We start from the raw sequence: 24,000 nt of genomic DNA on the forward strand, positions 1-24,000 counted from the left end.
ATCAGCAATCTCAGCCTTTGTTCTGTAGGTTCCCGTGGTCTGGCCGGAGGGAATGAATGGTTGGGTTTATTTTGTGTACAGTAAAGACTTTGTTTTCCAGTTTTTCTTTCCTAGTATGGGTAAATTTTTTTTTTTTTTTTTTTTTAAAGGCAACCCTTGGTTGACCTCACAGATTGCAAGGACCTTGTCAGTTTACAATCCCTAATTTTTTTTATTTTTTACGCCTATAGCACCCGGTCTTCCTAGGTGATCTCCCATCCAAGTACTAACCAGGCCTAACCCTGCTTAGCTTCCGAGCTCAGACGGGATCGGCTTGTTCAGGGTGGCATGGCCGTAGACTCATATGGGTAAATAGTTTTTAGTTATCTCAGCAGGAATCTTCCTTTGTTTTGTAGGTTGCTGGTGTCTTGGCCATAGGGCTGATCACATTGTAGGCTCTGAATACAACCTGGTGTAATATTTAGTCAATTTGTATAGTTCTCATACCTCTTCCCTACATCACAATTACAGTCGGAAATAGATGAAATAAACTGTCAGAATAGTGACCACAAATTTGCCTCTCTCCCCAGCTCATTTCCTGAGCTAGGAATATGATTTATGGAGCAATTCCCCTGTGCCAAGTCATTGCATTAAACCTATTAGGTGGGTACTGTTATTTTTCCTATTTCACAGGTGCATAAGGCATAGACAGTGACTTGCTCACAAACATAGACGCAGTAGGAGCAGTCAGGATTGGAACCCAAGTTTCTCTGGCTCCCAAACCTGAGGTTCCCACTGAAACTTTCTTCCTATGAACAATAAGTTTGGCGCAACGTAGAGGGATACCTGCTCCTTGACCCTCCTTGTCCCTTAGATGTGAAGAGCATCTCTCCAAGTGGCAGAGACTGGAGGGGGATGTCAGTATTCTAAAAGGCCTGGACAGACGGATGGAAAGATAGGACCTCTTCAGAGGGAGGCACTCCCAGCTTTGTATTCCCCACCCCTCTGTGCCCCCAGGATTTAACAAAGTAGCACAGAAACAGACTGGCAGGAGCTGCCCAGATGGTCACTTGGGCCTCAGGCACATTCCTGCTGCTCAGATCAGTGAGGGAGCAGCCCCCATGCTAGATGCCTCATGTAAACCTTATTGATTTTCTGCTTCGTTAGCTCAGAGAGAGCTTGCAGCTCTGGCAGAGAGCCCTCTTCAGCAAGGCCTAGCAATTAACCTGGAGAATCTACTGAAAGGAATTTCTTTTTATCCCTGCTATTAGGTACAGCAGATGCTCCTGGTCTCTAAGCAGAGAGCCTACCCAAATGCCACCTGGATTTTATGAAGCCTGGTTACAGCACTTCTGGCTGTGTGACTTTGAGCAACTGCCTTTACCTCCCTAAGACTCAGTTCCTGTTTCTGTAAAATGGCGATAACCATAGGGTAGTTGTGAGAATTAAATTGGATAATACATGTAAAGGGTTTAGTAGGGGTGCTGGGTATATATTAATAGTTAATAAACATGGGAGTGATTATTATCGAGATTCTCACAACGTCTAGACCCACGAAATTTGGTCTCTCAGCACTGACTAAGAAGTACCCTTCAGCAATCACTAGTAATTAATTTCAACATAACTCAAATCTTTAGCTTGCTCTTTGGCAAAGTGAGAGTGGAGATTACAGTAATGTCCACAGCAGCATTTACCAAAAATCCTTTCCTCTCTAATCCACTTTCATCAGTCCACAGAAGTTAAAGCCATCAGTTTTCAAATCTCCCACCCCCACTGCCTTCCAAATTACTTTGAAATGGTTTTTCTGCCTTTTTATTACGTAGATTGACAGTCTGCAGACCCACCACTTACCGTCCAAAATAATCTTCCCCAGTAGGCATTCCTGATTTTATATCACAAAGGCCCAACGAACAAAGTTGAGCAAAGACTGAACTTCCAACAAAGTTTGGGGAAAGAAGTTGAACAGGAAAAGGAATACCCTGGGGAACAGGGAAGGCTGAGAATCCTCTCCTGGTACGATATTTTTACAATGAAATTTTAGGCTTACTCCAGCCCTCTGCCGCCAAGTGCTGTTGGAAAGCTGAGAAGAGGAGTGGGAGGAACCAGGCAGTTCCACTTTGCATTCTGATTTGTTTTTCTCCAGGAAACAAAATCAATCTGAAGAGATCTTCCCAGTTCTTGAGATTGTGGCAGTGAGGGCAGCTCCACCTCCAGTCCCGAAGTGACCTGCCAGCCCCCTGCTTCCCTCAGGAGAACCCACAAGGAAGCAGGCCTGTCCACAATGTCGCTCTGGAGTCTTTGACTCCACATTGATAAGTACCCCCACACACACCCCACCCAACTGAGAGCCCTCCAGCTCAAATGCCCCAGGGGCCATTTTATGGGGTTGGGGGTGGCAAGGAACTGAGATTGTTGCACAACACATTGCAATCTAGTTCCTTCACCACCACCACCTCTCCTCCACCAGGGAGAGCAAAGTCTAAAGCCAACACACTAGAATTTTCAACTTTCACCCATTGCCCTGAGGAGAGTTTAACACTGGAGCCCCACAACCTGCCCCTATAATCAATTCCATGTGGGAGGGAGTGGGTGGGCTTCATAGGAAGGCCCTTCCCAGCCTGCTCCATTTCAGGACTTTTTTCAAGGGACTTCTGCGGGGTCTAAAGTCTTCCAGGGCAACCCAGCTGGCTGCTTCCCTAGGCTGTTCCTAAATTCCAGGGATGACTGTGGAGTCTGACGAGCCTGCAGCCTTTCTGGAGTCTGCAAGGGAGCCCAGCCAAGAGTGCTGGCTCTGGATCATTGCCTAAGGCAGGAAGCTGTGGCCCCTAGTTACCATGGAGATGCCCTCACAGCCTGTGCCCATTTGTGGTTGATAGGCAGCCTCACTTAGGAAAGGAGGAGGAGAAATTTGGTTGCTTGAGAACTAGCTGAGCTTGGTGGGAGAGTCGTTGACATCGTGAGCCTGCTGCTGAAGGGGCTGGAGAGGAGGCTGAGGCCGGGAGCTCTATGAGAACAGCACTCCACTAAGGTGGTCTCCTGCCAATCCTGTAGCTTTAATGGCAGGGCTATGACCTCCTGCAGAATGAGGCCTCACTGCCAAGCTGCCAACCCTACACAAGGGCTGTTGGAAGAGGCTCTGATACACTGGAAAAACCCCAGGAGTCAGAAATGGAAATGAGAGCCACATCCACAGGAAAGAGCCCAGGCTGGTCTAGGTGTCTGGCACAGATGAGAAAGCGCTAGACTAGTTGGGAGGTGCCAGTCCCTTAGTCACCACCTCTGAAACACCAAGGTAATCAAGAGCACTTCACTTCCTTTCTCAGCAACCCAGTCCTCACTGCCAAGCTGCCGACCCTAGGCAAGGGCTGTTGGAAGGGCTGAGAATAACATTTGTCCTGTGGACTGGGTTGCTGAGAGGCCCTTGCAGCAGTGTAAGCAAAGCCCAGGCAGGTGGTCTCCCTCTGATTCAGTGGATAAAGAAGGACTAAGGCTGTGGGGCCTCTCCTACGCTTTCATCCTTCTGTGGCTAAAACTGGAGGATGAGCTAAGTTAAAATGTCCTTTGAGAGGGCCTGACACTGCAAGTGTGTTTGTACAAAGGGCAGAGCTTGGCCCTGCACACACACGAGCTGTGCAAGACTAGCGGAGCCAGTGCCAGGGAGAGGGAGGCTGATTGGATCAGGCTCTGAAGCAGCCCTGCGGGTGGGGAGCTGCCCGGAACTGCCTGTAGCCCTGGGGGAGGAGGCTGGAAGATGTCTATCACATTTGCCCTTTGTTATCCTGGGAGCAAAGGGCTAACTGCTTTCCAGGCTGTGAAGTATCTCATGAAAGACAGAGGGGCAGAGTGATATAGGGGAAAGAAAACTAGTCTGGGTGTTTGAAATCCACCCAGACTATGTGGCCTGAGGCAATTACTCTTTTTAAGGCTTGGTAGTCTCACCAGTAAGACCGAGGTAAAAATTCCTGCTCTCCTTATCTCACCTGGTTGAGGAGAAAATGCCTTGAGAGAATAGATATGAAAGCCCCCCTAAGCTGTGCACAAATGAAGGACCAAGTGAGCTTTATTTAGGGCAGGGAGAGCCTTCTCCATCCATGTCTGCACTGGTCCCATCACACCTTGAGATCCCCTCCCATCATGCTGGGGACCTTTTCTTTGCTCCTCTTAACAGAATCCCAGGCTCCCTCGTGGAGCCCAAACCCCTTCTGGTACCCTATAAAAATGAGGTGGGGCTGCCCTTTGAGACCACGCTCCCCTGAGCAGGAAGAGAGCCTCCTTCTCCAGCAGAACCTGCTTTGTGAGGAGTGGCTGTGTACAGCAGTTTAAACAAAATACCAAGATCCACAGACTCACATTTCTGTGGGGGTGCCCTGCAGTCAGCAGCTGCACAACTAAGACCTCCATTCCTTTCCCACACCCAGTGGGAAATTACCAATAGACTTCTCTGGAGGTATTCATACTTACACTTGCTTTTATCCTCTAGGAATTTTATTGTAAGTTATTCTTCTTTTTTGCCCTAGGGCTTGGAATGTAATTCCCCATTTGGTAAGGTTTAAAGGTTCAAAACCATCTGCACAGGAATGAGAGAAATGGGTTTCTGTTATCGCTAATCTGCTCTCAAAGCCCCGTGAGGCTGTTTTTATTAACAAATTCAACACTCACCAGTGCCTTGGGAATTTTGGGCCCAGTTTGGAACTAATATGTGGGACAAGAGAATTCTGGGCATGAATTTCCTGTTGTACTTTCTGCCTCTACTACTCTGGGAGTAGCCCTTCCCAGAATGGGGACTGGGAATAGTTTTGCCTCTGAGTCCTAAGCAATTGTAAAAATAAAGGTATGTATGGAGTCTTGACTGACTCAGCCTCCCTAGATGTTAGAACTGGAAAACAGAGCCCCTCATGTTTCCAGTCAAGGATGCCAAGGTTACAGAAGGCATGTGCCTGCCACAATGTTACCCAGAGGTCTACGATAAAGCTGGAGCAAGAACCTAGGTTTCCCCACCCTCAGGCCAGTGTCTCTTCTCCACCAGCCTGTTCACTCATCTTTGCTAAGCCATGCCTATCACTGTCCTTGCCACCCAAGCTGTCAGAGGGAAAGGCTGCCACAGCTTCCCATAGTCGTCCCCCGCTGTGACTAGATAAGGGACACTTTCTGTTACACTGGGGATTGTCTGGCTTGGAGACACCTTGGGACTCTCTCTGAAGAACTGATGTGGGGCACACTCAGTTTAGAAGCCACTTATATTCTGGTGGCAGTCTTTGCCTTGGAACCTATCAATGCGATGGAAAGCTTGAGGCCTGACTCCCTTTCAGGGAAGAATGGAGAGAAAAGGGCACAGCTCTTCCTTGAGGTAGGAAGTATCTGGAAGAGTACCCAGTCCTTTTGGATTGCTATAACAAAATACCATAGACTGGACAGTTTATAAACAACAGGAACTTATTTCTCACGGTTCCGGAGGCTGAGAACTCCAAGACCAAGGTGCCGGCAGATGTCTGGTGAGGGTCCAAGTTAAGAGATGGTAATCTTTTCACTGTGTCTTCACATAGCAGAAGAGGTGAGGGATCTCTCTCTGGGGCCTCTTTTATAAGGCCACTAACCCCACTCATGAAAGCTCCATCCTCATGACTTAATCACCCCCTAATGGCCCCACCTCTAAATACTGTCACATCAGGGATTAGCTTTTAACATATGAATTTGGGGAGGAGGGGGCGTGGCAGACATAAACATTCAGTTTATAACAAAAGCAATCTAGAGTTTCTGAGGTGGATTTTGTTAGGGGACCATGTGAGGAATAAACGGTGGAGGGAATGACAGTCTAAGACAAAAGGGGAAACAGAGGCAGCATCTAGCATCTGAGTATGAGCTCAGCCTAGAGGATGGGAGGAGAATGACTAGGGGAAGGCATCAGGGCACAAGTAGAGATGACACCCAGAAGAAATTAAGGAGTTGGGGTGGAGTCTTCTGCTTCCACTCCCATCATGTGAGAGATGGATGAGGTTGAGACATGAAGCAACCTTCCATGGGAAGTGCTCGCTGTCTTGCCAGAGAGAGGAACCTTTGCTTTAGCACATATACAGCAGCCCCTGGCTGGTCAGGGACAGAGACTAATGAGGCCATCTGCATCCTGGGTCCTGCAACTAAGGAAAACCATCAGCTTCGCAACCATGGAAAAGGTGAAAAAGTCAGGCTGTCAGTGAGTGTTCAGAGGGGCTGTGGGGTTGTGTAGGTTGTGTCAGAGAAATGTACGTTCTGTGCAGATTTGACTGGAGTTGTATATGTTCTGAGCTTCTTGTTGTGCATTATTAAAAAATAAGGTGACCCCCTTTCCCACAACCTCTCAGCCACCTTGCTTTCGCCCTATCTCTCCCCATTCTCCAAAAATCTCAGTGACTTCTAGTGACCACCAACAAAACAAAACAAAACAAAAACCTCATATTTCTTAGTCTGGCATTTAAAGCTAAAGATTCACCAGACATGTCTTGAATTTCCTGCCTCCACACATTTTACTTATACTGTGTTCTCTGCTGCTTTCTGAACACCGGATCTTCACCAGTTGAAGTAATTTTCCAAGCTGAGCTCAGATGCTACCTCTTCCAGGAAGCCTCATCTGGTATTACCAATCAAAGGACTTCTCTCTCCTCTGAAAACTAGAGCAATTTTTCTACCTCTTTTGTGACAGTGTTACAGTCTATCTTGCAGTTTAACTATCGAGGGGGATCTTTTAAATGGTAAGTCTTTGAAGGCTTATTAATATCTTATTTGTTTTCATATCCCTAGCACCTAGCACAGTGCCCTTTACATAGCATGCATGTAATTTAAAGTACATTTATTAAACAAATGAATGTATATGTTGCAGATATGGAGATGAATTAGAAAGCTTCTGTCCATTAAGGGGCTTACAGTCTAGTGTTAGAAAGAGATGCATAGCAATAAGAATTAATTTAAAATGAAGCCCAAGGAACAGTGCATGACCTGAGAAGATGTGGGTTTTGGGTGGACAGAGATGGTGGCAAGGGGGAGAACATTCAGGTTGAAGGAACTGACTAGGTGGATGTGCATGCCACATTTGGGGAAGGTGGCATGTAGCCTTGGGACTGGCATATAGATAGCATGAAGGAAAATAGGTGATAAGGCCAGAGAGGGGATGTGGGCACTGAATCATGGAGGACCTGGTGTGCCTTTCCAAAAAATTTGGATTTTATTCTGGGACCATTGAATGAGGAGCCACTGAATGTTCTTGAGGAGTGTAATATTTAGGGAATGGAGGAATGACTCAGTACTGTGTTTTGGGTGGACACCATTCTTCGGTAGGTCCATTTTAGGAAAATCTTGTGTTGAATTTTGAATTACATGCAGCACCCATTCTTGTGTTGAAATTTTGAATTACATGCAGCACCCATTCTCTGAGGCCAGCCTGTCCCCTGGTCAAACCTCCTCTTTGTGAGATTTTTCTCTTTTAAAGAGGCTACTCCCAAAGAACACTTGGTCAGATTGCCCTCTGAAACTCTCTTTCCTGACCCATCCCACAGGTTCCTCCCTCTGTTCTGGCTTTAGTATAGACATTCTTTTTTGGACTGTATTAGTCAGGGTTCTGCATTAGTTAGCATTCTTCAGAGAAATGTGTGTGTCTATGCACACACAATTAAATTTAATATAAAGAATTGGCTCATGAGATTATGGAGGCTGAGAAGTCCCACAAGCTGTTGTCTGCAACCTGGAGGCCCAGGAGAGCAGGTGGTATAAATTCCAGTCCAAGTCCAAAGCCTGAGAAACAAGAGCACCAACCAATGTTGTAAGTTCCAGTCTGAGGAAGGCAGAAGACCAATGTCTCAGCTCAGACAGACAGGCCAGAGACACCCACTGACACCCACTGCCTCTCACTGAAAACTGAACTTTCTGAGCCTGGGACTGGCTTGAGCGCCCCACACAATTTTTTGACCTCTGCGAGTGGGGCTTAAGGAGTAGGGTAGGGACAACTTCCTATAGAGAAAAAAATCATAGACTTTGGAGTCAAATCAGCCCGGGGTTAAAGTACTACTATCTTAAATCACTTATTAGCTGTATGACCTTGGCAAAGTCACTAATCTTTCTGAACTTTGGTTTCGGTTTCCTTATCTGAAAAATGGGGATAATTATTTTAATTCCAAAGAATTAAAGTGAAGATGATGTGGGGGTTGCCTAGCTTGCCTGACAGAGGGGTTATTCAGTAAATTATAATTGTTTTATTTATATTTGCAGAGTTAAATAGAGGCTATTGTTCTGCATAAGAAAAGGAAAGCTGTGCTTGGAGTGATGTGTTGTTAGGTGCCTTAATTTAGGGGACCACAACTCTTTGCCTAGACTATCTTCAGAGGTCATTCCACAGCCCTCTTGGTGAGGGTGGGTACAGGTCTCCCTAGCATGACTTCCACTCTCATAACTCTGTCCTACCCCTGTCAGCGGCTGTGGGCTGTGGTCATATTTCCTAGTTAGGCAAGGGCCCAGCCTTAACTGAATAAAGACACTGTTGCAAAGACTGGGGAAGCAGACACTGTTGCAATCTGCCCTGCCCCTAGGAACCCCGGGGAACCTGTGGCTGGCCTTTAGCCCCACCAACTGTGTGTGTCTGAGGTGAGAGCCTGGGTTTCTGGGCCTTCCAGATAATGAGCAGACTAATAGGACATACTAGAGAGACGCCCTGCTTTCTGGAGCTGAGGTTAGAGTTTTCTCTTCAAAACCAAAGCCACAATTATAGATCTTTCTCGGCTGGGCGCTAAGGTGGTGCCTCAGGTGCAGGGAAGTAAGACTCATCCATGCCCTTGAGAGGCTCACTGTCAGAAGAGCAGAGTCACACACACCTAACGCAAGAGGGTTTGAAGTTTGTACAGACCAGTGAGGTGGAAGCAGCAGGAGGGAGGTGCCACTTCTGTGGGTGTATGGGGTGGGAAAGTTAGGGGGAGTACCAGGAGAGTGATAGTTTAAAGAGATGGAGGAGGAAGGCAGGCCAGGCAAAGGAACCAATATGAGCAAAGGCTTGGAATGGAGGTGAAAATAACATGTTTATAAAAACGAACCCCCCACCCCCACCCCTGCTTCCCAGTTCTTGGGTGTGGCTGGGACACGAGGTGCTGGGCGGGGTAAGGCAGCAGGGAGAGCAGAGCAGAGAGGCTGAGGCCTTAGTGTGAGTTGTGGGATTCAGGTTTAGCAGCAGGGGAGAAAGCAGCGTCAAGTTTTGGAGGTCACTCGACTTACGTAAGAAGTACAGACTGACATTGTGCTACGCATTTTCTTTCTTAAAACAAATAGTTGTCGAGTGACTACTACGTGCCAGATGTTCTGGGCACTGGGAAATAGTGAAGATTCAGATTAAGCCTTCCCTGAGGGTAACCTCCTATTTAACGGAAGAGGAAACTGAGGGTCGGCTTGACGCCGGCTGCTGGCTCCGGCCAAGGCTTTTGAGGCGGCAGGTAGTCTGGCACTGGGCAGCCCCTTAGACGTCCCAGTGCACGTGGATAGGTCCGATGTGGGTCGTCCGACTGCGCGCGCCGCCTGGGACTCTCCACTGCTCCGCCCGGCTGGGAGCCCGCCCCTAGCCAGACCCACACGTGGGATCCCGCACGTCCGCCCCTCTCCCCCACTCTTGACGTCAGCCTCACGAATCTATTTAAGGCCCCTCCTGTGCCGCGCTCCGACTTTCGGAGCTGCTGCCGCCAAGCCCGGATCCAACGCTGCGCGCCACAGACGCCCGCCCACCGTGCACTCCCGGTACGGTAGGGCCAGGCGCGCTCTGCGCCCGTGGGGGCGGACAAGCGGGCCTCTCTGGCCAGGCGCTGCACGCCAAGGGGTTACTATTCCCTGGTGGTGTAGGTGCTGCTTCTCGGAGGCATAGTCGGGCGACCTCTGAGTGGTGGCCTACGCCAGGCCTGCGCGCGGAAGCCGCCGCGCTATATTTGCTCTTAAGTTGGCGCCGTGGCGTCTGGTCCCGCGAAGCGGAACCGAGGAGGTGCCCGCACGTAACCTGGGGTTAAAAGCCCGAGTGGATGTAGGACAAGGAGATGACGGGTCTGAAGGGTAGGACATACTTCTGGGCTGGAAGTTCGGCAAACAGCGCAGAACTCGAGGTCCGGTTCCCGGAGCCCATGAAGCCGAAAAAGCCTCAGCACCCTGGGCGGGTTCCTGGAACCCGGAAAGCCGCTGAGCACCACCTTCCCGGGTCGCATTTTAACCGTGGGACTTTCGAGAAGGGGGCTCCATGGGAGCGGCCGCTGCCGGCAGATTATAGGGCGCTCTTTTTGCACTAATTACATTTATTAAGCAGCTACTGATGTATCTTACAGGGTACTGTGCTACGGCGCATGCAAAGATGAAGCAGGGTGTCTCAGCCCTCCTGCATCTCAGACGATCTTTTGACAAATAAGGAAACAACGCTGAGAGAGGGTTAGGGCATCTGCAGGTTCACAGTGAGTGGGTGGCAGAGTAGACCCTCTTCCGGCAGGGCTCCTCTCCTACCCGTGGCTCCACGTTAGAGGGAACGCTGGAGCCCAGGGCTTAGGATTTGGTGAAGCCAGGAGGAACTGCAGGAAGAACTCCCTTCCCCCTGCTAGGCTGCAGAAACCTTAAAAGGCTGTCTAGAAATAGCAGTGATTTGTAAGGAGAGACCCGATTCTAGCTTGGTGGCTCTGGGCCGCCTGCCTGGAAGTCCTCTCGGATATTTTTGCCCTTTGGGACAGGGTTAAGACACTAGATACAGTGAATGCAGTGCAGAGTTGGATTAGCAGAGTCGAAGGCCCGGACTCTGGAAACAGGGTTCCACCAAGTATCTAACAACGTTAGGGTTCGAGGCTTCAGGCCTCTGCAGCTATTTCTGCACTTATGTGCTGACAAAATTTCCCCATACCCAGGCGTTGCTACAAGGATCACAGCAGAAGCCGCCCCAGGCTCCTTCCTCCTGGTTAGTTAACAGTCCCTGGTATTGCGATTTAAATTCTGGCTCTGGCCACGCACCAGGCCTGGGAGGCTGCTAGCCGGGCCTCCGCGTGGTTCACGTCTGTTTCGGAGCACGAACACTAGTTAACTTTAAAGTCCAGGCTCGCTCCCTTTGGCCCTAAGAGCACGTTAGTTCCTAATCCGCTCCTCTCATGGGTGGGGCCAATGCCTGCCTACCTCTGAATAGTCAGCGTTCGCCAGACCGCTCGTCTTGCCCTACCGGGTGTGAAGTGCGCATGCGCTCAAATTCCTTGGGAGGATGGGTGGGGGAGGAGGCGGAAGCTAACTTTTCCGGGTCTGAGCGTGGCGGCGTAAAACCTAAAGGCTCCTGGGGACCGAGCAGTTGGTCTGCTCTCCGCCCCTTCAGGGGTGGGGGGAAATGAGTGAGCGCGCATGAGCAGAGCTCACGACCCGCCCCATTGCGTCTGGGTTTTGGCGGCGAGGCGGTTAGAAAGGCCCTTTCTCCACGTAACTCTGGTCCTTACTTGAAGGGCTTGTCAGGAGCCTTGTGACTGGAATAGAGGCTCACAGTAATCTTGTTTGAGAGAAAGCCAGCCCTGCGTAGGGTTAATAAAGCAAGATGAGTGCGCCTTCAGGAGGCTATACTTACACCCAAACGTCAATATTATTTTTCCATGCTAAGGTGAGGTCCTTCACACCAAGGTAACTAGACCAGACCCTGGCATTAGGACTTTCAACTCTCCTTTGGTTATATTTAGGTGTTTTCCCCTCCCCTTTTTAAGTCATCCCTTGTGATTTTTTTAGTGTCATGTACCCTAAAAAGAAGTGAAATAGCTTTTTCAGAACGGCTTTTGGTTAGTAAGTTTTAAAGAGGATGCAATGACAGTGCATGTTTTTCTCTAAATAGATTCCTTTTGGTTCTAAGTCCACTATGGCATCTCTCAAGGATCAGCTGATTGTGAATCTTCTTAAGGAAGAACAAAGCCCCCAGAATAAGATTACAGTTGTTGGAGTTGGTGCTGTTGGCATGGCCTGTGCCATCAGTATCTTAATGAAGGTAAGTGAGAGCCCATCACTCTGAAAGCTAAGGATGACTTAACCCTACCCGTCCCTCCACTCGCTCCCCAATAATTGCATTATCATATTGTACATACAAATATTGAGGTTCATGCACTCATTCAAAGAACTTTATGTGAAACAAACTTTGAAATATGCTATTACCAAAAGGGCATCAGAACTAAAAAAATCAAAGTTATTAGGCTGGCAACCTAGTTCCTTAAATATACTGTGCTGTATTAACATGAATGAATTGCCAACAAATGAAAGAGTGTATGCCTTTAAACAAGCTAAAATTATTTTAAAGTGATTTTTCAATTGGAAGTGGTACATACATGTGATAAAATTAAAATCACCCTGAATGTGAGAAATCTTAAGTCTTCCTTCCATGTAACTCGCCATTGCCCCTCTCCTTTAATAGCAATTTTGGTACCAATTATGGAGCTAATGTTTAATTAGAAAGAGAGAACTTGTGAATGAATAAAGAACGCTTTTTACAGTAGTGAAGCCTGGTTTATATGAAAAAGAGATTGGGGCAGCTTAAAATAATGTTCTAAGTTCAGATTGGGAGTTCCTGATAAGAGAGTGAAATGATGAATTCTGGGTTCTGAACAGAAAAAGGACAAGTGAGAACGGGCTGAAAGCAGAAATGAGTTATGCAGAGGTTGCAGAGCAACACAGGTTGCTCTATATGTGTTCTTAAGAGAGGCAATAAAATATATAAACTCTTATTTCTTCCTCCACTGAATCATAAGTTGATGCTATCTGTTTTTCCCACACCACCTATGGTCTTCTGTGATGTCCTCTAATTCAGGAATGAGTAAGAGTAACTGCCAGAGCACTCATACTGTAGATGATTTGGGGGTAGATCTGCAGCCTCAGCTAGTGTAACCTTTTTGGTTATGACAGTCCACATCCCATTTATATTAAAACTATTTTTGGTGCTCCTGGTCTGAGATGCACCTAGGAACTATTATAGGTTCAACTGAAAGGATATTTTTCACCAGTATTTTGAAATGCACAAATCTTTATGTGAAATCATTAGAGTTGGTTAATAAACAGAAAACAGAACCAGGAAATGATTCAGAGTATCACTTTTTAGTTCCAAGTCTTAGTACTGGTCAATAGCACTAATTTAATGAATGACAACCTAAAATCAGTATGTAGAACTAAGTTTGAAAGAGTAACCTGATCTTAATTGGACATTATTCTAGCCATTGCCCATCTAGCGTTCTGTTTCCACTTGGTGGTGGGGATCCTGCAGAGGTTGCTCCAGTGAGCAAAGAGGATTGGAGAGAGGGTCAGTATTTCTTCCTATGTTTGAATCATCTTGAATCAGTTTTTAAATGGGGCCTGCTCCTTTACCAGAAACATGGAAATTTTGCATGCCCTTCTAAAAATTTGGAAGTAGTAATTTTTTGATTTTTTTTTTTGGGAGATGAAAAATGTTTTTATTTTTTGAGATGTCACCTTTGGAAGCAATTTTGATTTAACTGAAAATTTTATATCTTTTAGGACTTGGCAGATGAACTTGCTCTTGTTGATGTCATAGAAGACAAACTGAAAGGAGAAATGATGGATCTTCAACATGGCAGCCTTTTCCTTAGAACACCAAAAATTGTCTCTGGCAAAGGTTGATTTCAAGTTTATTTTGTAGTCCATGATGGACTTAATTCTTTATTAGGCTCAGAATCCTAGGTCTTCAAAGATTTCTTTCTTATACAGGATAAGAGAGCCTTTGAACAATTTTGCATTGGTATATCTTGATATCAAAGTTTCAATTTTTTATAAGTGGTTTTAAATGGATATCTAATTTGTCCATGATGTGGAAAGCATCTGAGTTAGAATATAATTAGTAAAGCTCCATAGGTCCATTTTTAACCACAGTGCTTTAAATATTGAAATTAAATGTACTTACTTTTCCTACTTATTTTCACACACTCCTAAGATTGAGAATAGGTTTATTGAGCTTGTTGAGTGGATATTCTTGGTTTGACATTTTTTATGAGTGCCAGCCAGGAAACCTGAGTGGGGTCCCGAATCGTGTCTGTTTTGACACTTGAAAAGTCATTGACCATGTATCTGATAGGTGACTTCCTTCATTATCTTCATCCTTGGATTAACTACCCTGTTATCTTCATCCTTGGATTAACTACCCTGTGTCATAGGCTATCTAGAAATAAGATGTACTTGATAGATACAAAGATGCCTCTGCTTTAAAAAAAAAAAAAATGGGGAGGGCGTGATAGCAGCCTGTCCCTTGGCTGATATGACCACAGTTAAGTAGTTAGTAGAAATAGGGGTATAGAACAGCATGAGCATTGAGCTCAAGTGGCAAAAAAACTTGGCAATTATCTTATTTGAAATAAGAGTCAAGTAAGTTTGATTCCTTCCAGCTTCTCTCAACTATAGTTACATAAAGTCACAATGTGACTAAAACCAGACTACAAGGAAAACGTTGATGTACTTCTCCGTGTAAGTGGCCACAGCAATAAAACTCCAAAAACTAAAGGAGTCTGGGGGCTGTTAGGGACATTTTTTTGCCACATACACAATTACATAAAACTGTCCATAAAAAAAGTTTATGGAACAAATTTTTGCTGGCTAGGTAATGAAGTTCTCTTAAAGGTCTTAATCTGATTATTCCCTTTGTCTAGACTATAACGTGACTGCAAATTCCAAGCTGGTTATTATCACAGCTGGGGCACGTCAACAAGAGGGAGAAAGCCGTCTTAATTTGGTCCAGCGTAATGTGAACATCTTTAAATTCATCATTCCTAATGTTGTAAAATACAGCCCCAACTGCAAATTGCTTATAGTTTCCAATCCAGGTGAGATTTTTAATTCCATAAAAATAGATGTGCTAGAGTAAACCTGATAGTATAATTATTCTGTATACACATATTCTCATTTTTCATTTTTCTCCTGAGAGTGGATTTGTGTTTTTATAAAATAGTTAAGTTTAAAACATTAAAAGGAATACAATGGCTCTTAATGTAGTTGGAACTTTAAAATTAGTTATTTTTGCAAGCAGATCTTGGAAAAGGGATATTTATGGATAATTTGTTATTCTCGATTGAAACAGTACATTTTCATTAAACTACTCTTCCCGGATACTAAACGTTTTGCCATATTATACATAGTATAGAGGTTTAAAAATATTAAAAACATTGGTTATGATCATTATCAAGATCCATACAGAGCCATGTATCTCAAGTAGCTATTATCTAATGATTCACCTAATATCTTTGCCTAAATGTTTTCTTCATAGTGGATATCTTGACCTATGTGGCTTGGAAGATAAGCGGCTTTCCTAAAAACCGTGTTATTGGAAGTGGTTGCAATCTGGATTCAGCCCGGTTCCGTTATCTCATGGGAGAAAGGCTGGGGGTTCACCCATTAAGCTGTCATGGGTGGGTCCTTGGGGAGCATGGAGACTCGAGTGGTAAGCATAACTTCTTTTTTGTTTTCAAAAAAATCGCGTAAAAAATTGACAATTTTACTAGATCAACCTCAATGAGATGGCCATTCATCAGGGTAGAGTGGCTGGTGCATGGAAATAAATGTATTCTGTGCTGTTTCTTTTAGTGCCTGTCTGGAGTGGAGTGAATGTTGCTGGTGTCTCCCTGAAGAATCTGCACCCTGATTTGGGCACTGATACAGATAAGGAACAGTGGAAAGAAGTTCACAAACAGGTGGTTGCCAGGTAATATGTCTCATAGTTCGGTAACATGAAAGATTAAAATTAATTTTTTATTTAAAAGACTAAAAACATAGCATTTGCATTTGAGGACTTTTGTTAGAAAACTTGTTTTCTAAAGGTTTGTTAAGTCATAAACAGATGTAAAGATATTAAAAATTAAAGACTTTTAATGCTACAGTCTTTTGCCATAAATCTCAGTTTAGAAGCCTGTATTGTAAACTATTAAGATAAAACAAGTTTGATTAAGTCTACCATATTTGAGTTTCAGTCTTCAATAGCATATATGATTGATTCAATTAGGAATAAGAAAATTTAAATTCAAGTTCCTATTATAGTTTTTATAACTAGGAACACAGCTTCTTGTTCAGATGATTATAAAATTAAGTAATGTCTAGATTCATAATGGTACTAAAAATGTAGATACTTATTAACTTAGAAATTGTTGAAATAAGCTTTCAACTTAGTGGCATTATTTCCTTACTATAAATTGTGTGGTCATGTGCTGACCTCAGGTCTGTTGAATTGAATAATGAATCATAATTGGTCTAGGCAAGGCCCTCTTATTTGTATTTGTTTAATAAAACCTGTGAACCCACCAGCCAACTCAAGAAACATTGACAGTAACTGTCAACTAATGTTTGTTGGGTCAGAATTACTAGTCACCTGGTATTTGGAAATGTGTGAATTCTGTGCTCCTTCTACTCATCCCTCTACACACACAGACTTGAGATAATCCTGAGTCAAGCATGCTATGTGTAATCTTGGATTCACTTTTTAAAATTCAATTTTACGTTTTTAAGAATCGTGCATTTTGTTGCACGTCACTATAGTTGTTTTGGCAGCTATGTGTAATATTCTGTATGAGTATACCATAGTTTATTCTTCTTTTGGAGAACTTTGGGCTCGTTGCCAGGTTTTTGCTATTACTGACAATACTCTGTTGTGAATATCCCTATACATAATATCTTGGTATACATGGCAGGGGTTACTCTTAAGTGTATAATGCAACTTTGTGGCATTATTTACTATAAAGGATATGTTCAGTGAAAGCTTGTTTTTCTTTGTTTTTCCCACCCTATTTTTTCCTGTCCCTTCCCTACCCTGTAGTGCTTATGAGGTAATCAAACTGAAAGGCTACACATCCTGGGCCATTGGACTGTCTGTGGCAGATTTGGCAGAAAGTATAATGAAAAATCTTAGGCGGGTGCATCCAATTTCCACCATGATTAAGGTAGGTCTGTGTAGTGATATGTTGTACTTGAAGGGCATTATTTCCTTTTATTTTATTTTTAATTTCCTGTTTTTTAAAAATATTTCTGAGAAAGCAGATTAAGTTCTTGGTCATTAATTTAAGATGTAAATTAAGGTACCTGCAACTTTTTTTTTTTAGGAGAGGCAACCCTTGGTTGACTTAACAGATTACAAGGACTTTGTCAGTTTACAATCTCTTATTTTTTTATTTTTTTTACCTATAGCACCTGGTCTTCCTAGGTGTTCTCCCATCCAAGTACTAACCAGGCCCCACCCTGCTTAGCTTCCAAGATCAGATGGGATCTGGCTTGTTCAGGGTGGCATGACCATAGACAACTTTTGTCTTTTGAAAAGACATGATTGAGTTTAGGATTAATGTCCACTAGCACTGTGTTCAGCACATAGATACTTGACAATTATTGACTAAAAAACTATTCAATTATGTTGAGTCGGTTGGAAAATAAAAAAGAAACAGATTTTTTTCCTTTGGGAAAAACAAATCACATTCCAATTAGAGTTATTGAAGTGTTAATACACTAAAAATTGGAAAGTACTATGGATAATGGCAATACTTTAGATTTTCTTTTAGAATGGAAATCTTGCTGCTATTTTAGTGACTTTATTTTACGCTGTTCATTACCTCTCAACTAAAAATATAGAAAAGAATTTCTACTTATCAGGCTGTATTAAATAAGTCATAATTATAGAGAACAAAGTCTTAAGAGACCCCAGAATGTACAGACAAAACAAAATACTTTTCATTTTGTCTTCAGGGTCTCTATGGAATAAAAGACGATGTCTTCCTTAGTGTTCCTTGCATCTTGGGACAGAATGGGATCTCAGACGTTGTGAAGGTGACTCTGACACCAGAGGAAGAGGCCCGTTTGAAGAAGAGTGCAGATACACTTTGGGGGATCCAAAAAGAGCTGCAGTTTTAAAGTCTTCTAATGTCATACCATTTCACTGTCTAGGATACAACAGGATTTTAGTTGGAGGTTATGCATATTATCCTTTTTATCTGATCTATGACTAAGGCAGTAATATTAAGACAGCCTAGGAAAAACTTTAATTTCCTAAAGTTAGAAATAGGAATGGTTCATAAAACCCTGCAGCTATATCCTGATGCCGAATGGTATTTATCTTGTGTAGTCCTAAGCTGGTTACTTTGAAATAGTTTCACCTCCTCAAAGGCAGTGTTGCACAAGCTACAGGTGCCCTTCAAAGTAGATACGTTTACTGTATAACTTCTGGTTCTTTACCCTTCATGCTTAGCCCAGCTTTTTTTCCTCCAGTCAATCACATCCTGGGATCCAGTGTGTAAATCCAACATTGCATGTCTTGTGCATTACTGTTCTAAAGGATCTTATTTTGTGTACTGTATGTATCAGAGTAGAGTACATTGGTATATATTGTAAAAAGAAAAGTGCATATAAATAATGCAGCCAAATATCCAAGTGTCATACCAACTAAAACATCAAATAAATAAACATTGAACAGTGACTACTCTGTAAGTTTGTTATATTAAGATAGAAAGTCATAAAGCTGCTATTCATTGCATTATTGGGAGCCATTAGGTTATTCTTGAACAACTCTGCAATGATTTTTAAAGGGTACTATTTACTAATTAGACTTTAGTTTAATGTGAATTAATATATTAGTTAAGGGTATGACTAGATGGCTAGGTCATTTTTGATATTTTCATTATAATTTATTTTAATGCACTAAGCCCCCAGGTATTATATAACTAATAGTGCTAATTATAATTGGTACCCTACAACTGGTGTAGATAACACTGTGTACACAAATGTAAAAAATATTTGCCAACTGAACAAGCAGTGGTACTTTGCCACTATAGGGGACACAGATTTTTATAACACTAAGAATTATGTGAATGTGGCACTATTAAGTAAAATAGGGTTACTTGAACACAAGCACTGCAGTATCAATAGTCGATTTGATAAATGAGGTGGCTAAGTGACTAACAGGTGAGTAGTGTATACAGCATGGATAAGCTGGACAAAGGGATGATTTCAGGGCCCTGGGTGGGATGGAGCAGGATGGTATAAGATTTCATCAGGCTATTCAACAGTGCAATTTAAAACTTGTGAATCATTTCTGGAAATTTCCACTTAATATTTTCATACTCCAGGGTAACTGAAACGATGGAAAGTAAAACCACGGATAAGGGGGGGCTGCTTTACTTAATAATTTTAAAATAGTCCTGGCGGAGGATTACTCAAAAATTTTCTATAGATCTCCCTCGATATTTCTATAACTATGATCCTTATACAGGCCTAAAAACTGCTTTTAGAGGTTAACTAGAACTTCATTGACGTTTCTCCAGGATATTTTCCCAAAGTTTTCTTCCTGAGAGCTAGATAAGAGAAAGGATTACACTTTTTAAAAAAATGTCTTGAATATAAAAACGAGACTGACCCATGTAGTCTTGACAACTATTATAGGATTGCTCTCCTATAAGCTTAAAAAACAACTTTAAGATATAATATACCATAAAGAAAGTGTACAGTTCTGCAGATTCACATAGTTGTGCACTATTACCACTATTTAATCTTAGGACTTTTTAATTACCCAATAAATGTGTACTTATTCCTACAGCCTTAAGCTGAGGCACCTTCAGTCTTTTTTTGAAAAATATATTTACATTTATTAGTTATACATTGCTTGATATAATAAATTAGTCAACACTAATATGACTGAAAAATAATGCTTAAGAGCTTCATTAAACTAATCTTTTATGAATTTTCAGATTTAATCTTGTAAAGCATTCTTGCTTTCTGGCACAGTAAGCGTTCCAGGTTAACGTATGTATCTTTCTGTCCCAGGCAAGGAATAGGCCAATTCTGCAAGGAGCCCTGAGTCTTTTTAATGGAATCTGATCTCATTTAATCTTAATACCTTAGGAAGTAGATTAAGCCTTACCTCACAAGTTGCAAGTTAGTGGGGGAAGCAAATGGGATGTTCAGAACATGGTCCTCCTTCTATATAGATAGATATAGATGGATAGGCCTATGTCTCTGTGTGCATATTTCTTTTTCCACTAAAGCCCATCTTACCAAAAGAAAACTATCAGGACTTCAAAGTGATATTCTTTCAAATTCTTTGCTGAGTGCCTACCATACTTTGGTAGATATTGGACTATGTAAGACAAATCTTGGTTCTTCTGTTTGTACAAAGCTACAATAAAGCAAAATGATAAGTTAGCTTGGATCACAGCCACCCCGAGAACCCACTCAGACAGGGAGGACATCAAGCGCCCACCAATTCCCCTGTTCCTGGGGCAGGTACCCATGAAGAGCCTCTTAGAGCGGGAGTTTGGTCACTACCAAGATGATACCTCCTTTGGCCACCAGGGCATGAGGCAGGTATAGAGCTTGAGTTTGGAGGTTATCCAGGCCTGCACTATCTCCCTGTCAGTCCCATGGTAAATGAGGTACGAGGGCAGGGAGTTGTGGAAGGAAGCACACAGTAAATGGTAGTACAGGACCAACAGCAGCTGCCACTCCTGACTACTGTAGGAACCTCTTGCTTGGGGCTGGTAGTGTGGCAGCCTGACCCCTGCCTGGCTATTTCCTGCTTGAACTAGTTCGTTCCTGACAGGATTCCCTCCCCCTGCAAGGACTCTCCAGCTAACATCAGTTTTCTCATAGCTTGCCAACCAATCAATGTTCTTATATCTGTAGCTGTGTAGGAATGACAAGACTATAAAACTGCCTGTTATGTTGTAATTGGGGCTCAGCCTTCGGATAAGAATCCGCTGAGCCTCAGATTTAAAGGCCTTCCCGGCAAACCAACACAGCTGTATGTTACTCCAGTATGTAGATGACCTCCTAACAGGAAAGACCTATGAGGAATGCATGAAAGGAATGCATCTACTCCTCAATCTCTTTTGGGAAGTGGGTTACAAGGTCTTTAAAAGGAAGGCTCAAATCTGCAGAGTCAAATACCTCGACTTCCACCTGTCACAGAGACAGTGCCCAGAAAGGAAACAAACGGTATGCTCAATTCCCGTCCCTACCACCTAACGAATTACTCGGAGTAGCTGGCTTCTGCAGAATCTGGATACCTAATTACTCCATCCTGACCAAACCCCTCTATGAAGCCACAAAGTGGGGAGACTGGGAGCTCCTACTCTGTGACTCTACAGAAGGCCTTTGAAGAAATCAAACGGGCACTCACTAACGCCCCTGGATTAAAACTCCCAGATTTAACCAAATCTTTCTGTACGTACATGAGTGCAAGGGTGTCACAGTAGGGCTCTTAACCCAACTGCTAGGATCTTGGCTCTGTCCCATGGCTTATCTCTCCAAACAGCTTGACTGTCGCCCAGGGCTGGCCACTCTGCTTCCGAGCACTCGCAGTCACGGCCCTCCTTGTGTCAAAGGCCGACAAACTGACTATGGGGCAAGAACTGACAGTCGAGTACCACATTCAGTAATAACTTTACTAGAGTAAAAGGGACAATATTGGCTAACTAATCCCCAGATGGTCAGATACCAAGAATGCTCTACGAGAATCCAGGCATCCGCCTAGAGGTAGTACAAACCCCGAACCCAGCCACCTCACTACCCATTGGGCCCGGCCAGCCAGACCACGATTGCATTGAAGTCATGGATGAAGTGTTTTCCAGCCAACCTGACTTGACAGACCAGCCCCTCAAGGACCCTGATGTGGAATATTACACTGATGGTAGCAGCTTTGTGAGGGGAGAACGCCTTGCGGGATATGCTGAGGTGACCCTACATTCCTCCTCTGAGGCGAAACCTCTGCCTAAGGGAACCTCAGCACAGAAGGCAGAGCTCATTGCCTTGACCTGCGCCCTTCAGCTGGCAGCAGGAGTGTGTGCTAACATATACTCTGACTCTAAGTATGCCTTCATCACCCTCCATGTACATGGAGCCCTGTACAAAGAGAAGGAAGGGCCTAATCAATTCAGGGGGAAAATACATAAAATATGGAAAGGACATTCTAGAACTCTTAGATGCTGTGTGGGCCCCCAAGAAAGTAGCAGTCATGTACTGCAGAGGACATCAAAATGGGACACCATAATGGCCTGGGGCAACTGCAGGGCAGACCATGTTGCCAAACTGGCCGCGGCCAAGGAGAGGGCCAGCCCTACTGCTCTAACTGCTTCCCTGTTTCCCAGTCCCTTAGCCAAATGGGACCCCAAGTACTTGCCTCAAGAAGAAGCCTGGTTTAAGACTGAAGAGGGGAGCCTCCTCCCGGTGGATGGTGGAAGTTCAAGGACGGGTAAATTGCAGTCTCTAAATGCTGGGTTTGTGGAGGAGCACTCATGCATGGACATTGGCCTTGGAAGAGAACTAGCCTAGATGCTTTTTACCTTCTCCAGTGGAACCATATGGTGGCTCACTGCAAAGAGGGTTGACCCCAGAGCTTGGTCCTCTCCTCTGAAGTGGTAGGGGAAGAATGTCTTGGCTGGATGGGTCCAGGATACACTCGTGGGTTGGAGAAACCCCATGTAAAAGAATGCTATTTTTAAATCACACAGACCTAAACTGGTGGCCCAACTCTCCTTCCTGGTATTGGGCCAATAATACTTCAGCTAACTCCTCCTTGTGCCACTCTCTCAACCAAAACTCAACTGTCACAAGCTGTACTATAGAAAATGGCACAGTCCCTAACCCCTTCCACGCCATCCTAGCTATTGGCACATTCTGGGAAAACCTCAATTCCACCAGCCCCCTAAACTGGAAAGTGCCCAATGGGCTCTTCTGGATTTGTGGAAAGTGGGCTTATACTCAGCTACCAATGAACTGGAAGGGAAGTTGCACTGTTGGGAATATTCAGCCTAGCTTCTTCCTTCTACCTGACCAAGGAAGAAATGAGCTACGTGTTCCCCTATATCAAGATTTAAAGGCCAGAACTAAGAGATCACTTGAAATAGGGGGGCAACAAATGTGGGGGGGGGAAAATAAGTGGCTGCCCCACTGTATTATCCAATACTATGGTCCCGCAACTTGGGCCCAAGATGGGAGCTGAGGTTACCCCTATATACATGCTTAACTGGATCATTAGATTACAAGCAGTTCTTTAGATCATAACCAATGAGACGGCAACTGCCTTAGAGCTTCTAGCCAGGTGACAATTCCAGATGCAGTCAGCTATCTACCAAAACTGCCTAGCCATTAGATTATCTATTAGCAGAAGGAGGAATGTGCAGAAAGTTTAACCAGACTGATTGTTGCCACAAAATAGATGACAATGGCAAAGCTGTGACTGCGATAGCTACTAATATTAGGAAAATAGCTCATGTGCCTGTCCAAAGTTGGAAAGGATAGGACCCTACTAACCTCTTTGGAGGCTCATTCTCCACTTTTGGTGGCTTTAAGACTGTGGTTGGGATAGTAGTCCTCCTCCTCTAGACCTGCCTCCTCCTCCCATGCCTATTGCCTCTTGTTATCTGATCAACCACCTCCCTCACAGAGGCTATAGTAGAAAGAAAAACTGCAGCATAAGTCCTCATGCTGTGGAGGTATCAACCCCTAAACCAAAAATTAAAAGAAGGAGATGATGCTCTCTGACCCAGTCCTGGGACCGAGCATCAAAGTGGGGAATGTGGCAGCCTGACCCTGCCTGGCCATTTCCTGCTTGAATGAGTTCATTCCTGACTGCCCTCCCCTCCACCCCAAGGACTCTTTGGCTAACATCAGTTTTCTCATAGCTTGCCAACCAATCAATGTTCTTCTTTATATCTATAGCTGTGTAGGAATGACAAGACTATATAAAACTGCCCGTTATGTTACAATCAGGGCTCAGCCTTTGGATAAGAATCCGCTGAGCCAGTGCTGGCATCAATAAACACTGCTTCCTGCTAGTAGCCTTGATGTCCTATCTCTCTGTTCGAGAATCCTGCAACAGTAGTAGGCTATGAAAGTGCCATGAGAGAAAGTGCTATAAGATACGTAGCGAGGTGGTTGACACATTGGTCAAGGAAAGCTAGAAGAACTGACATTTATGCTCAAAACTGAAAATGAAGAATGAACTCTGAGAAGGGCTGGCGAAGAGCTTTCCAGATATAGGGAAGAGCAAAAAGTCCTGAGCCAAGAAAA

General features: G+C 44.1%; 1 protein-coding gene and 2 pseudogenes across 1 annotated transcript; 1 reads left to right on the plus strand and 2 right to left on the minus strand.

The window, feature by feature from the left end:
* Positions 1-221: 221 nt before the first annotated feature.
* On the minus strand, positions 222-339 carry LOC120609637 (uncharacterized; annotated as a pseudogene).
* Positions 340-9,568: 9,229 nt separating this feature from the next.
* LDHA (lactate dehydrogenase A) lies at positions 9,569-18,412 on the plus strand. The gene is made up of 8 exons (XM_039865326.1): positions 9,569-9,720; positions 11,810-11,959; positions 13,474-13,591; positions 14,616-14,789; positions 15,230-15,403; positions 15,547-15,664; positions 16,769-16,892; positions 17,686-18,412. The coding sequence occupies exons 2-8, from the start codon at positions 11,834-11,836 to the stop codon at positions 17,848-17,850; spliced, it is 999 nt and encodes a 332-aa protein (XP_039721260.1). The 5' UTR covers positions 9,569-9,720; positions 11,810-11,833; the 3' UTR covers positions 17,851-18,412.
* On the minus strand, positions 17,128-17,246 carry LOC120609488 (uncharacterized; annotated as a pseudogene).
* Positions 18,413-24,000: the final 5,588 nt, after the last annotated feature.

Source organism: Pteropus medius, unplaced genomic scaffold (assembly GCF_902729225.1).
Source record: "Pteropus medius unplaced genomic scaffold, Ma_sr-lr_union100, whole genome shotgun sequence".
Lineage (NCBI taxonomy): Eukaryota > Metazoa > Chordata > Mammalia > Chiroptera > Pteropodidae > Pteropus > Pteropus medius.